This window comes from Mustela nigripes, chromosome 4 (genome assembly GCF_022355385.1).
Source record: "Mustela nigripes isolate SB6536 chromosome 4, MUSNIG.SB6536, whole genome shotgun sequence".
In the NCBI taxonomy this organism is placed as follows: Eukaryota; Metazoa; Chordata; class Mammalia; order Carnivora; family Mustelidae; genus Mustela; species Mustela nigripes.
Window position 1 is genome coordinate 14,161,762 of NC_081560.1, and position 14,897 is coordinate 14,176,658.

General features: G+C 53.4%; 1 protein-coding gene and 1 pseudogene across 1 annotated transcript in view; both read right to left on the reverse strand.

Annotated features, from left to right (window-relative positions):
• Window positions 1–353: 353 nt before the first annotated feature.
• LOC132014909 (small ribosomal subunit protein uS17-like) lies at window positions 354–3,389 on the reverse strand (annotated as a pseudogene).
• Window positions 3,390–8,341: 4,952 nt separating this feature from the next.
• The window catches only part of CLEC2L (C-type lectin domain family 2 member L), a 13,380-nt gene continuing 6,824 nt past the window's right edge, over window positions 8,342–14,897 (reverse strand). The window contains exons 2-5 of the mRNA XM_059396290.1: window positions 14,224–14,298; window positions 11,871–12,037; window positions 10,932–11,032; window positions 8,342–9,003 (exon numbers count right to left, since the gene is read on the reverse strand). Coding sequence (XP_059252273.1) covers window positions 8,892–9,003; window positions 10,932–11,032; window positions 11,871–12,037; window positions 14,224–14,298 — 455 coding nt within the window. The 3' untranslated portion in view covers window positions 8,342–8,891. The remainder of the gene's footprint in view (window positions 9,004–10,931; window positions 11,033–11,870; window positions 12,038–14,223; window positions 14,299–14,897) is intronic.

Below are 14,897 nucleotides of genomic sequence, written 5' to 3' on the forward strand. Positions count from 1 at the left end.
GCTGTTGTCCATGACCCGTGAAAGCTGGGAAATTCCTTACTCTCTTGAGCCTCAGTTTCCTTAACTGTAAAATGGCCTTAATACTACATCTGGCAAAGACTGGCCACATAAACCCCAAAGCCAAGTCCCTCCTCTTACTGAACACACAGCTAGATTATAAGTCCTCGCTTGCTCTGCAGAAAAATATGACCGGAACAGGGCCCTAAAAAAACGGTCACGCATTTATCCACATTCTCTTCCCTCCATTTCTGGCCAGATGAGGAAGATCCAATGAAGGACTCTGAGGGCCTAGACACGGTGGGGCCTCCAGACAGAAGCAGCCCAGGACACTGAGTGACCGCCTCATAAACCCACATGGGACAAAACCACAAAAGAGCAAGAAATAAGTATTTTTGTTATATATAGATTTTTAATGGTCTTATAACTTTTTTGTTTTATTTCAAGTTAGTTAACATACAGCGTATTCTTTTTTTTTTTTAAGATTTTATTTATTTATTTGACAGGGATCACAAGTAGGCACAGAGGCAGGCGGAGAGAGAGGGGGAAGCAGGCTCCCCGCTGAGCAGAAAGCCCGATGCGGGGCTCGATCCCAGGACCCTGGGATCATGACCCGAGCTGAAGGCAGAGGCTTTAACCCACTGAGCCACCCAGGCGCCCCTCTACAGTGTATTCTTAATTGGGGGGCAGAATTTGGTGATTCATCCTTTGGGTAGAACACCCAGTGCTCGTCACATCCCGTGTCGTCCTCACCGCCGCTCACCCAGTGGCCCCATCCCCCCACCCACCCCCACGCCAGCAACCTCAGCTCATTCCCTAGATTTACGAGCATTATTATTATATTTAAGACTCTGCAATTTTAGGGTTGTTTATTGTAACAACTAAGCTATCCCGATTCATACAGACACCAGTCCCTGAAAGCGAGGTCCTGCTGTAACGTCTAAACCAGAGAGAATACATAGCATTGGCTTAGCAGCTGGACAGAGAGATAGGGAAATTGATCTCAGGAGCCGGAAAGGTGATGCCCCATGTTATGCTTTAATAAAACGTGCCATAATCCTGCCATTACAAACCCTAAGCAGTCTGCAAAAAGATCTACTCAAGCTAGCACGTCAATCTGGCAAGACTGTAGGAGGAACGGTCAATACACAAAATTTGATTCTATTTCTTTATACCAGTGACAAACAGTTGGACTGTGAAATATTTTTTTTTAAATTGTAGAAGCATGAAAAAATTATTTGAAGATAAGTTTTTCTTTTTTTAGTTGGGAAATTATTTTCTTTGGGGATGTGGGCAAATGTCTAATCTCAGAACTTCTGGAATTGTTTCTTGGTGCCAGCAGCCCTGGTGACTTGGGCACCTTTAAATGCACAGTCTCGCTCAAGGGCCGGCACTCGTCCACTGCAATGATGTCGCCGATCTGGACATCCCTGCAGCAGGGGACAGGTGCACAGACATACGCTTATGTCCTTTCTCAAAGAGCTTGTAGTTTTGGGGGTAGCAGAGGTAGTCTCGGCAGATGACAGAGGTCCTCTGTGTCTTCACCGTGGTCACCACACTGGACAGAATCCACCCTTGGATGGAGACATTGCCAGGAAAAGGGCGTCTCTTGTCCCTCTTGTCTCATCAAGGTGCTCTCAGTGGCCTCCTTGGGCATCTTGGAGCCCAAACCGATGTTTTTGTAGGATCACAGGAGCTTCTCCTTGCCAGTTCCTCCAAGCAGGACCCACTTCTTATTTTGAAAGATGGTTCACTGCTTTCAGTTGATGTGCTCAGCCTGCACGTCTGCCATCTTCCTGGCCACCTGAAAACGCTTGAGGATAAGTTTTTTAAAAATATATGCAGAAATTCCACCCTTAAAACTTGTAACAAGTTTCTGAAATTTTTAAAAGACTTTTTAAAAATGGAGAGATCTACACTGTTGAATGGAATAGTCACATTATTAAGATGGCATAGGTCTCCACACTGATTTACAGATCCAGTGTAATCCCGGCTTTGTTGGTACAAGTGACAAAAAAAACAAACAAAAAAAGATAAAGCATTAGAGACCCATGTGATAATATCCAAAAGCCTTCGCTAGAGTCCCGGGAAGAGAGAAGAAAAGATGGGTGAGGCCGGAGAAATTATTTAGGTAAAGGTGAAGAATTTTCCAAAATTGATCAGTGACACCAATGCACAGAATCGACTAGACTGCCCTGCTCAGCCTCCCACGACTGTCCCGGCCAGTGGTCTGTGGGCAGCGTGCGTGCCACCTCCTGGCTGGCCCCTGGCTTGTGGAGGGGAAGACAGGCTATGGTCGGCGCAAGTCTCAGAGGCTTGATTTCTCACACACACAGTTTGCTGCAGATCGAGAACCGTCCAGGAAACCCATCCTCTACATAGCGGCTTAGCATTCCAGGATGTCTCAACCTTATGAAGCTTCCAAATAAGTCATGGTTGGGGAAAGGAGGGGACATTTGAAGAAGTCTGCTTTGGGTCTTTTTTTTTTTTTTTTTAAGAATTTATTTATTTATTTATTTGACAGTTGGAGATCACAAGTAGGCAGAGAAGCAGGCAGAGAGAGAGGAGAAAGCAAGCCCCCTGCCATGCTGAGCAGAGAGCCAGATGCGGGACTCGATCCCAGGACCCTGGGATCATGACCTGAGCCGAAGGCAGAGGCTTTAACCTACTGAGCCACCCAGGCGCCCCTGCTTTGGTTCTTAAATGCTCCCACCTGGATGGGAATGCGAGCTGGTGCAACCATTCTGGAAAACAGCATAGAGCTTCCTCAAAAAGTTGAAAATAAAACTACCCCACGACCCAGCAATTGCACAACTGGATATTTACCCCAGAGATACAAATGTAGTGATCTGAAGCATCCCCTGCACCCCAACGTTCATAGCAGCAATGTCCACAGTAGCCAAACTATGGAAGGAGCCCAGATGTCCATCAACAGATGAATGAATGAAGATGCATTATGTTCTATATATTATATACACACAATGGAATATCACTCAGCCATCAGAAAATGAAATATTGCCATTTGCAACAACGTGGATAGAACTAGAGGGTATTATGCTAAGTGAAATAAATCAGAAAAAAACAATTGTCATATGATCTCACTGATATGTGGAATTCAAGAAACAAGGCAGGGGATCTTAGGGAAAGAGAAGGAAAAAATGAAACGACGAAACCAGAGAGGGACACAAACCGTAAGAGACTCCTAATCATAGGAAACAAACTGAGGGTTGCTGGAGGGGAGGGCTAAGGGGGATGGAGTAACTGGGTGATGGACGTTAAGGCGGGGATGTGTTGTAAGGAGCATTGGGTGTTATATAAGACTGATGAATCACAGACCTGTCCCCCTGAAACAAATAACGCATTATATGTTAATTAATTGAATTTAAAGTAAGTTTTTTAAGGGGGTTTGGGAGAAGGGGGTGGGGTTATGGACATTGGGGAGGGTATGTGCTTTGGTGAGTGCTGTGAAGTGTGTAAACCTGGTGATTCACAGACCTGTTCCCCTGGGGATACAAATATATGTTTATAAAAAATTAAAAAGTAAGTTTAAAAAAAAAAATGCTTTCACCTGGAAATGACATGTGTCGCTTTTTCTTGGTTAAAGCAAGTCACTGCATACCTAACTGCAGAGAGACTGGGAACTACAATCTTTCTGTGTGCCCAGAAGGACAGTGAAAAGGCATGCTGGCATTCCCATCTACCACAATTTCTGAAACACATCCAGTGTGAACCGCTACATCCAAAGGCACCAGACAGAGCAAAGCTGTTCCCCATCACTGATGCGTTTAGTCTATGGCATGAGCTTAAAAAAAAAGATCTTTACTTTGTTAACCTCTGAAATTTGGGCATCCTGGCAGAAGCTGCTAGCATACTCTACTATTCCTCTCAACTCGCATTATAGTTAAAGAAGATAGTAATAGTTTTGTTTTTGTTTTTTTTTAAGTAGCCTCCAGGCCCATTGTGGAGCCCAATGCAGGACCCAAACTCACAGCCCTGAGATCAAGGACTAAACTGAGATCAGGAGTCAAAGGCTTAATCAACTGAGTCTCCCAGGTGCTCAAATAGTACCTTTTTTTAAGCACTTACCATGGGGCTGGCACTTCATGTATGAAACACTTAACACAGTTCCTGGCCCTACTCACCTCTCTATTCATGTTAGTTGTTACCCTTATTCCAATTTTGTCTTATGTGTCTGTATTTGCTCAGATGGATTCTGTGCTATGAACCACAGGACCCTAATGGGAAGGGGAAGGTGGTTGAGCATCTTTCTAACACATCTGCAAGTTTTCATACTTTGTGGGAGACTGAGCTGGAAGTACAGGTTTCTAAGATCAGAGACAGCATGGGTAGAGGAAAGAGCGCTGGAACTAGCAGTCAAGGTTAGTTTAGTTCAACGCATATTTATTGAGCACCGTCTGTATGTACCAGATGCCGCAGAAACAAAGGAGTGTGAGAGTGGACCCCTGCCCTCTAGGAACTTACACTTCTGCAAGGATGATGAACAAGTAAACAAATAAAGCAGGGCACGTGCAATGATAAGAGGATAAACAGGGAGCAGGAGGGCCACAGACCTGAGTTCTAGCTCTGCCACTATCTGTGTGACCCTGGAGATGTTACTTAACCTCTCTAGGCCTCGTGGGTGGTGAGAATGGGGTAGATAATTTCTAACCCCTGAAAGTCTAACCCGTACAATTCTCAAAACACTGTGAGGGATACAGGGCAGGTGCCATTTCTACTTTAGGGAGGTGAAGCCTGGGGTCGGAGAGGCTTAGCAATGTGGCCCAGGCTCCACACCTCCTGGTCGGTAGAGGCAGCCCCAGACTAGTCTCAGGCAAGTCTCAGGAGCCAGATCCAGCATGTGTCCACTCCAGGCTGCCCCTCCAGAGAGCAGGGATCTCTGACGAAGGTGGCAGGAGGCTTTCCAGATGCCCCCACCTTGAGTCCCATACGCTACAGACCAAGAAGAGAGAAAGGGCAGGTCCCTCGCCCACCTCCACCCCCTCCTGGTGTGAGCACTCAGCAGACAGTGGGCCTTTCTGAAAACCAGGTCATGTTTTACAGAATGATGCAGTGACATTAGCACGGTTATCCTGGCGGGCCCAGGAACCTTCAGCGGCCAAGCCCAGTCAGCCTGGTTTCCACTCAGCCATGTCCCCATTGCGGACTCTGTGTGTGAAGGACATTTTGGAGGCTGAGGCAGCTCTCCCTCACTGCACTGGGCCACCCCCCACCCCCCAGCCCAGGCAGGACGCGCACGCTGAGGGAATGTGAGTGAGCTCATTTAACTGAAGCAAAGCACATTAAAGGGGTGCCTGGGTGGCTCAGTGGGTTAAGCCTCTGCCTTCAGCTCAGGTGATGATCTAAGGGGCCTAGGATCGAGCCCTGCCTCGGGCTCTTTGCTCAGCAGGGAGCCTGCTTCCCTTCCTCTCTCTGTCTCTGCCTGCCTCTCTGCCTACTCTTGATCTCTGTCAAATAAATAAAACGTCTACAAAAAAGCATATTAAAGATTCATCTCTGCTGTCCCTCTAAAACCACAGCATAGCCACCAAAGCTTAAAGAACAGTGACCACACCAGCCTCTGCCCCCTCTGGCGGTGGCACACGGGTTCCAGGCGCTGTGGGCAATCTTGCTGTCATGGGAACCATCTTCGGAGCAGGAGCCGTGTGTGGCAGGAGAGGCCACCAACACAATCCCTGCTCTCCAGCGGTTTACAATCAGATGACGGCGCAGTCAGATTGGTGCAGAGAGGAGTCACAGACGACAAGGCCGGGAGACTCCGGTCCGGGAGATGCTCAGTCTTAAAGTGCTGGAGGTTTGGGGGAAGGGAGCTGCTGTGGTTCCCCCAAGGCGTCTGGGGGAGGCTCCAGCCCCACCTTGAAGAAGGAAAAGGACAGAAGTCATTTGCCTCACCCCCACCAGCTGTGGTTAATTTGAATGAAATCGTATGAAGGAGACAAAAGTGTCCCGAGAAAGAATTGCCTGTGTTTTCCCTGGGTGGCCCTGCACCCCCACACGGACACCCTCCCAACCCTCCCTCGCCAGAGCTGGCCTCAGAGCGGGCTGGGCAAGGGACATGCCCGCCACACAAGTGGCTTCCCAAGGACCTGTGGGGTGGGGGTAGGTTCAAACCCTGCCTCCACCACCCCGTGGCTGTGTGACGCGGGGCAGCCCCTCAACCTCTCTGAGTCTGCTCCTCTCTGTAACCGCGGGCGGGCAGGAGACGCGCGAGGGGGACACCGGCTGACCTGGCGGCCCAGCGCGCGCACGCTCACCCAGTCCTCCCTGTCGCCCTCCGTCTCCGCAGAGGCCGTCTGAGGAGTGCCTGCTGTGAGTGCTCAGCCTTCTACGGGGCCCTGCCCGCTGCGGGGCGTCACCGAGGACCGGACTGGCGTTTGGGTTCAAATCCACCCAGGGAGCGGCGGCCCGGGCTCCAAGGTGAGCACACTCTCAACGCCAGGGCACGCCTCGGCAAGGAAGAACCTTCGCACGGGGCTCGGGAGTGGGGCCTGGGGAAGGCGGGGGACAGGGACGGTGGGGGGCGGGAAGGGCTGGGGGAGGGTCGGAAACCGGCGGGGTGCCCGCCCTCGGTGCTGCCCCCCTGTGGCCGCCAAGAGCACAGCACCGGGCCCCGCAGCCGCGCAAACCCGCGGGCTCAGCCCACGTAGGGGAGTGAGGAGCTTGGCCGCTGTCTAACCTTGGGAAGGAGGTTTCTGGATTCTGGCGTGCCAGTGTTTGGTTTTTGTCTCGTGCTTCCTTCCTCAGTAGGCACCTGATGGGAAAACTCTGAAAACCTTGGCGACCCCGAGTCAGTGTTCCTTTAGCCGCTAAACTGATTTAGAATTGTGGTGTGTTCCCAGGACAAACCCAAGGTCAGAAGAGCTTATCTGGCAGTGCAGACTTGGAAGCCGCTGGTGGCAGACTTTGGACGACGGATGTGAATACCACGGGTTCACCATCCCTGTCATCCCGCTGCTCCTTTCCCAGCCCCCCTCACTGCTCAGCTCTCCCCACCGGAGCGCCCCCTCCACCCCACCGCAGGACAAGGGCACAGCTCAGAAGCCCTGGCAGGCCGTGACCCCTCCTCCGGACCTTTGGACCCTGCTAGGGACCCTCGCCCCCTGTGGCAGCATTTCCTGCCTCGGACATTTCTGTGGGTACCACCTACAAGGCTTTTGAGCCTCGCCATCTTTGAGGGGAAGAGGGACCATGGCCTGTGCATGACTGAGAATCAGTGGGAAGGAGACTTCCTCCAACCCCCACGCCCCAGTAGCCGATGCTGCTGCTGACCATTTCCTCAGTCCTCAGCCCTCAGACAGGCTTCCCACACGCACAGGGGAGGTGGTGGGCTTCCTGCCACCCCCACGGGGCCCCACCACCCCCATGCTGAGTCGCTGTCACCTCTCTATTGTACATCAGGTTCCTCACTGCTTTCCCACTAAAGACAAAAGACGAAATCACAAAAATGTCCATATTCTACTAAGATATCTGGAAAGCAGGCAGAAAGTACAACAAAACCAAGCTGACAGTTTTGTCTGAAAACCCAGCAGTAAAAGGACTGAGCAGAGCAGAGCAGGACCTGTTTCCCTCTGAGCTATTTTCTGAAAGTGGGCCAGGACCCAAATTCACCGGCTCGCGGCTCGCGGGCAGCCAGCCCGGGGCACTGACAGGAGGCTGGGGAAGCCTGGGCCGTACTAGGGTGAGCTTTGGGGCTCCAGGTGTGTGTGTGTATGTTGGGGTGGTGGCACTTGGAGCCTCTACAGGCCCAGGGGAAATGTTGGACCCCCATTTCCTCCCCCAGGCAGATCAAGGAAGATCAGAGGCCCTAGGACCTACACACGCTCTTATCCTACCCCCCCCACCATGAACACCATCTTTTCTGCACGGCTAATCCTCCTGCTCACTTCACCCTCCTTCTCCCCTGAGGCAGAATAAACCATCCCTCAAGTGTGTTCTAGAACATTCTGGTGCTTCCCAAGCTGTTGCCTCTGCTCCCTGTGGGCTCCTTGGGGGATAAAGCTGTTGCTCCCCACGAGTGGCGTGGTTTCTGGCACGTGGTAGGTGTGATGTGAATAAATTTGTCATCTTGAGTTGCACAGTGATGAAGGACCCAGATGGAGCACATCCCCGAGCCTCTAAGAATAACTCGGCAGCCCCGCCACATTAAGTGGTCCTGAGGCCACAGAATGGGTTTTGGTCCTCAGCTCCTACACGTCATCACCTGCCATGCTAGATCAGGTGCATCTCAGTGGTGGCTCCCCGCAGACAGGCCCCCAGAGATGTGTGCCTCTGCTCCCCCCCCCCCCCAACCCATGACCCTGGAACAAAGGGCAGCCGATTCCTCTGGATGCCAGTCTTCTCTTTATTCTGCCAGTGACCAACATGACAGCACCACAGACACAGCAGGAGCCTGCCTGAGAACCCCGGGCCAGGCAGAGAGGGAGGATAGAGGGGGCCGGGGAAGCCCGCCTGCTGGCCTCCCCAGATCCCAGGGGAGACGTGACGGTGCAGACAGAAACGCGGTCTGCGTCAGCGCCCACCCTTCCTCCAAGCACCAGGGCCGCGTGGGGGAGACATGTTCCAGCGCGGGGCCAGGGAGGGACTTGGGGTGACCAAGAGTGGACTCTGAACTTGAGAAGGGACTGTGTGCATGCCTGTGCAGGCGTGTATACGTGTGCGTGTGTGTGTCTTGGGAATGCCTACACTACTGAGCACGTGAGATTTAACAGCTGAGCCGCAGGACCTGCCTGGGGCCAAGGAGATGAGGAGCCAGGGCTGTGGGACCTGGACCAGGGGCCGGGGGTGGAGGGCACCCTCCACTGCTTCGCTGTGGAGATGAGCTGGGGCCAGGCCGGTCTCGGAGCGCGGCTGGAGGCCCGCCTCTGGCCTGACCCCGCTCACGTGTAGGCCGTCTTGCTGCACACCCAGGGCCGGGTCATCAGACACTCGGTTGACACCAGCCTGGTGGGCTCCACGAAGACACACTCTCCCAGGCCCGAGATGGGGAATCTGCGGCCAGAAGACAAGAGAGCAGGCGCTTACAACCTGGCACACGAAGCCCGTCTTTGGGTGGCCCTGGAGGCCCTGCGACCTGTCCCTCCCTCTGGATCCACCTTCTAATACCTTTAGCCCCTACAGAACTTTCTAATGTGTCCCCTCATTGTCTGCCTGCTGTGTGCACCACAGCTCCAGCCATCCTGAGCATGCCCACAGACGTCTCCTGAACACGCCCTGCGCTTTCCCATCCTGCTTCCGCAGCCTTCCAGTCAGCTCACTCGTCCCATGAGTCAGAATCTGGGTCAGGACCACCCTCTGCCCAGCCTCCCTCCCCACAGCAGCTGCCGGCACCGTGGGACATGGAGGCCTGTGTCCGTCTGTCCCTGCCTGTCCCCCAGGCGGTCAGCACCCACACAGTGGGCTCCATGCCCCCTCATCTGGGCTCCCCTACAGCACCCAGCGTCCAGCACAGGAAGAGCCCAGCAGAGACGAGCCAAATGAAGCTATCTCACAGGAGCGGACCTGACTCACCCTGGTGTTGGCTGACGTCATCAGTAGATGGGGGGATGGGGGTTCTTTTTACCTAAAATCATTTCCTTTTGAATTACAAGATTTCTTCTCAACCTTAGTCACCCTGACCTGACATCCCTGCCAGGGCTGGAGCCGGGGTCTCACAAGAGGACACCAAAATGACCTCAAGAGGGGGTGCCAGGCAGGACCACCACAGTGCCAGAGCAACACGCCTAACGGTCCTCTGGTTGGCAGATGGTGAGCACACTGGGGACCCCAGCCTCCAGGGCTCTCCCAGGTTCAGGGAGCAGGAAGCTTCCAGAAGAAGAGAGAGAGAGGCAGAAAGTGCAAGACTTCTCAGCAGCTCTAAGGATAGATCTGGGAGGAAGGAGAAAAGGAAAAGGAAACAAAGGAAGGAAGAATGAGGACGAAGAGGGGTGCACAGCGAAGGGCACAGGCGCCAGAAGGGAGACACTGACAGATTGCTCGTCGCCTGAACGCTAAGCCCTAAGCCCGCCTTGGATGGGAAAGTGGCTGATCACCAGCTCCCAGCCATGGTGGAGGGCTGGGGGTCTTGGGTGCCTCCCACTTCTCCTGCCTTGGGGACCCTCCTGCATCATCATCCTCAGGTGAGCCGCTGTACCCCGCCCCTCAGCTCCTCCGGGCCTATGCTTCCAGCCTTCGGGGCTGGACTAGAAACTGAGGTTCTTGTTCCCCTGTATGCCCCCCACCGTGCTCCCCTAAGCCTGGACTGCTCCCCCCATACACACAGTCACCACCCCCACCACGCACGTCCCCTGCCACCAGCACTCCACAAATCAGTCCCTGTCATCGCACACCTGCCATGCCACCACACTCTCACGTCCACATCCCTTGGGCCACACAAGCAATCCCACCACTGCTCACACCGCCAGCATCCTCAGGTGCTGTTTTCTCTAAGGGAGTATTCACGGTACCCCGGCGTCAGAGCCCCTTTCTTCCATAAGATTAATGTTTAGGCAACACCGGCTGCCCAGAATAGAGGCTCCATCCCAACCCTCCCCAGCAGGCAGCTGTGGTCATGGGGCTAAGTTCTGGACAACGCCAAGGGACATCTGGGTCTTGTCTTCTCTCTCCTCTGAGCCACACGGAGCCACACAGACGAGCCGCTCCCCAGACGGGGAGCCACAAGATGGAAAGAGCCTGGGCCCCGCAGCAGGAAGCTCTGATGATTACATACAGTGGAGCTGCCAAACCAGGCTGGACATTAGCGGAGAGGGAGAGAAGTAAAGCCGTCTTCATTATCATTCTCTCGGTCACACGCTGCTGACCCTGGAGGTTAGAGCTCTAGCTAGCACAAACCCACTGGTTCTCCCTCATGAGGCTGTGTCCGGGGGGCCAGGCTTCCCCTAGCCTAAGATCAGCAGCCAGAAGATGAAGCCTCAGCTCACGTGTCCGGGTCAAACGGGTCGCCGTTGACCCAGTGGAATTCATCCCCGACTCTGCGCAGGCCAATCCAGGGCTCCCTCCGTGTGAACTTGAACATAAATTCCTGTATCAAGGAAAGAGGGAAACCCCAGTCATCTGTGGTTTCCTAACTGTTCATACATCCCTGGACTAACCTCAGCTGAGAAGACTGGCTCCCGGGATATAAAGACCCTGAAAGGGGGATCCCTCACTGCGTCCTGCAAACAAGGAGCTGGGGTCACCGAGCGTCCAGCACTCACGCTGACCCCTCTCCCAGCAGTTGCGAGCGTGCCCACTGGACCAGGAAGCCTTGGACAAGGTTTGTCTTCCTAGCTCTGTGGTCCAGCCAACCAGTCAGGGTTCTTGATTGGCAGGAAGCCTGGGATTGCCCACTTAATGGATTATTTGGGACAGACTGCAACACTCATTTGGCTTCTCCGCCTTCTCTGCAGCAGGGAGATACTACTACACTGTGTATCAGAGACAAGCAGAAGTGACTTTGCGATTACCTGCAACTTTGAATTTCCATACCACTGTTACCCTCAAAATCCAAAACAGATCAACAGACTCATTGTGTTTCTTGCGCTTTCCTACTGAGAAAACTGTTTTGGGTGTTCAGCGGGAGCTCACGCCCTGATTTGGACGCGTAGAAGGTGCCAGTGTGTTCCTCATTCACAAGGGCATTTATAATTGGAGATGCTCACACTTTAGGATACTGAGCTGGGCTCAGCAAGCCAGCCTTGGATTGAAATCGTTGGCCTTCACCATGGCGGTGGAAACAGGAGCCCCTTGGAGACGTGCTCGGACCCCACGGAGCTCACCAGCACACCCCATGCTGTGCATGCTCTGGAAACATGTCGCAAGGGACGCCACACCCTAGGAGTCGGGTTGTCCCCAGAGGTCACCCCCGGCCCAGTGCTCACCAGCTCCTTCTGGCTCTGAATCACAGCCAGCGCAGCCTCGTGGGTGTGGCAGTACTGCCTGCCCGTGTTCCAGTCCCTCGGCTCCTCAGAAAAGAAGTAGCACTTCCTTCCGTAGAGTAGCCAGTCCTCCGGGCAGGGTGCCTCACACTTGATACAGCCCTTGGAAGCTGAAGGGGAGACGGGGGTGAGGGGACGGATTCAAATCTGACAGCATGCCTGGCTCCCGCCTCAGGAATCCCACTCGGTGACCCAACGCTCCCTCCACCTGCCAAACGCTGGTGCCCTCCGGGGGTGCGTGGTGCAGCCGTCTCCCCGGGCGAGCCCCTCTCACGGTGCCCAGCGGGGGGAGAAGGTTGGTGACCCAATAAACAGGGAAACTGGGGAGATTGGCAGGGGCGTGACCGCCAAGGGGAAGTGCCAGCAGTTTCAGCCCTGGGTCAAGACCTCCTCTCTCTCCCCAGACTCCCTGGGGGCATGTAAGCCCAGAAACACAGATTTAGGAAGGACCTGGAGGCCACGTGTACACGCTCTCCACAGTGGGAACCCTCGGCAGGTTCCAAGGGTCTGATCTCATTGGCCACACCCTCATTAGCTAACAGTTCAACCTGGTCCACTACTGCGCTGCTGTCAGGTTCTTTCTCGGGTCTGAGTCCTACCTGCCTCTCTGGGACGCAGCCATACAGACCTAGGATCGGCCTCTGAGTGACCCAGAGCAAGCCCGGCCCACCTTCACCAGCCTCCCCTCGTCCAGGTTTAAACAGACACCCTCTCTTCCACAGCTTCTTGCAGGGGAACTGTCCACACTCTTCTCCATCCTGCCTGGCTCACTGCGATGTGTCCACATCGGCACCCAAATGCTGCCCCCAGAACAGACTGGAACATGCCAGTTGTGGCCCCAGGCCCAGCAACAGTGACGGCCACACTCCTTCCAGTGGCTGCCGGCTTGCCAGTCTGCAGACCGCTTCCAGGAAAGGAATCGGCGGGTACGTGCAGACGTGCACTTCCCTGGGCGGGCGGAACACACCCTTCGATTGTTTTCATGGGATCTGTTTCCAAGCCAGCTCTCCCCTGTGTCCAGAACAGGTATCAGTCACCTTTTAAATCTGTCCGAAGGTCTTATTTTTATTTCTTCCACCTTTATCTCATTCACGTTGGCTCATTTGCGTTTTGAAAGATAGATTATAGTCTTGATTTTTTTCCCACCTCTCATATTAAGCACCCTTCATCTGTCACCCTGAGCATCCTTGTATCACCGACAAAATCCATCGGTATCTTTTTGTTTCCATACATGTGTTTGATTACAGTGTAGACAGGGACAGAGCCAAGAACCGGCCCGTGGTACCCCAGCCCTGAGAGACCTATAGCCACACCGACACCAATCGAATAATCGACAGTCCAGCCTGTCTGCTCAGTGAGCCGCGAGACCACTGGGAGTCTTGCCCATGGCATGGGTACATTTCAGCTGCTTTGTGAAAATCACAATACACTCTCTCTTCGCATTGCTCTGACCTCCCCAACCTAGCGTGAGGACAAAAGGAAACCCATTTAATTTGTCGTGATTATTCTACATGAATCCAAGCTGGCACCGGTGGTCACCATATTCTTTTCGAAAAACTTATAGATCCTCTGATTAATGTGCATGCCCGAAGGGGAGGATTTGGTGGGAGCTAAAGCTGCCACTGGACTTCTCTCCCCTTCCACGGCGCCCGCCTCTGGGTGCTTCTCAAAGATTAAAGACAGAGGTACTGAAACCACTTTGCAATCCCTTCGGAATGCACCACACACTTGGACTTGAATCCATAAAAAGCAGCCCAATCTCCCAGTCCTAGAGCCTTGCCTGTCCTTGAAGGGTTCCGTTTCTTTTATTCCTTTCTCCCTTACGGTCCCCCCATGGGGAGCCCCCTACCCGTGACACCTCCTTACTGGGCAGGGGAGATGGTGTCCCATTCATCCTTTCTTTTTTTGTTTTCTATCCTCTGCATTTAGGGGGCCTAACACACAGCAGGGCTCCACGAATGTTCGTTAAATGAATGACCGTGATCTTTACCGGCATTGTCCCCAAACCGTCTCCTCCAAGAAGCAGGGCCTGTCTCACCTCAAGTTGGCTCTGCATCCTCGCAGCACGTACGGAATGGTACTGAAGCCACCCAGCCACGCCCCCACATGACTTAGTAAATGGGACACAGAGAGTTGTCATGTGAATATATTATCTTAGGCTAAACTCTCACCTAGAAACAGCACAATGTTTTCTAGGCTTTGGGCCCCGCGGAATATGTGGTATGTCTGGAACCTTTCTTTACCAAGGGAGACCCGAGTTTGCTGGGGTGGGTGCTCTCAGCCCGCACATGCTCACCCAAGATGCTCATCACCACCAGGATGGCGAACAGAAGGACCGCGATGGCCCCCAGCAGGAGACGTGTGGTGGTGTCTGAGGAGAGAAAGAAGCGGTTCAGTGTCCGGCCACCCACCCCACCACCACGCCCCACTGCCAAGCCCCAGGTCCTGATACCGCGGGAATCTGCCACTGGCTGAAGCCAGGCCGCCATTCTGGGGGGGGGGCAGGTCAGAATCTATGCCCCTGTAGCCTAAAACCCTTCCCCTGAGCCTCTGCACTAGCTGCCTTCTGGGCCGAAGAGCTTTCCAGTTCTTGCCTCCTGCTGCTTCTCTACCTGCTCCCGGTTTCACGTTGAAATGACCCGGCCCGTCCTCACAGCCCAAGGGGCTGGGTCCTTGCTCCCAGAGCTCTTCTCCTCCACTGCTACGCCTGGAATCCACGCGCCGCCCCCCCCCCCCCCGCCTTCCATCCTCTTCACAAAACCTCCCCCGATCCCTTGCCTTCTCCCTTTTTAATTTTTATATGTTTTTTTGTTATCACTGAAAATTTTTATTTTCTTTTTAATGAAGAACCCTTCTAGATTTTAGACATTGGCTCTATTTAAGTTTCTCTCTCTTTTTAAAAGATTTTATTTGCTTGAAAGAGAGAGACCAAGTGAGAGAGAGAGAGAGAGAGAGAGAGACAGAGCACAA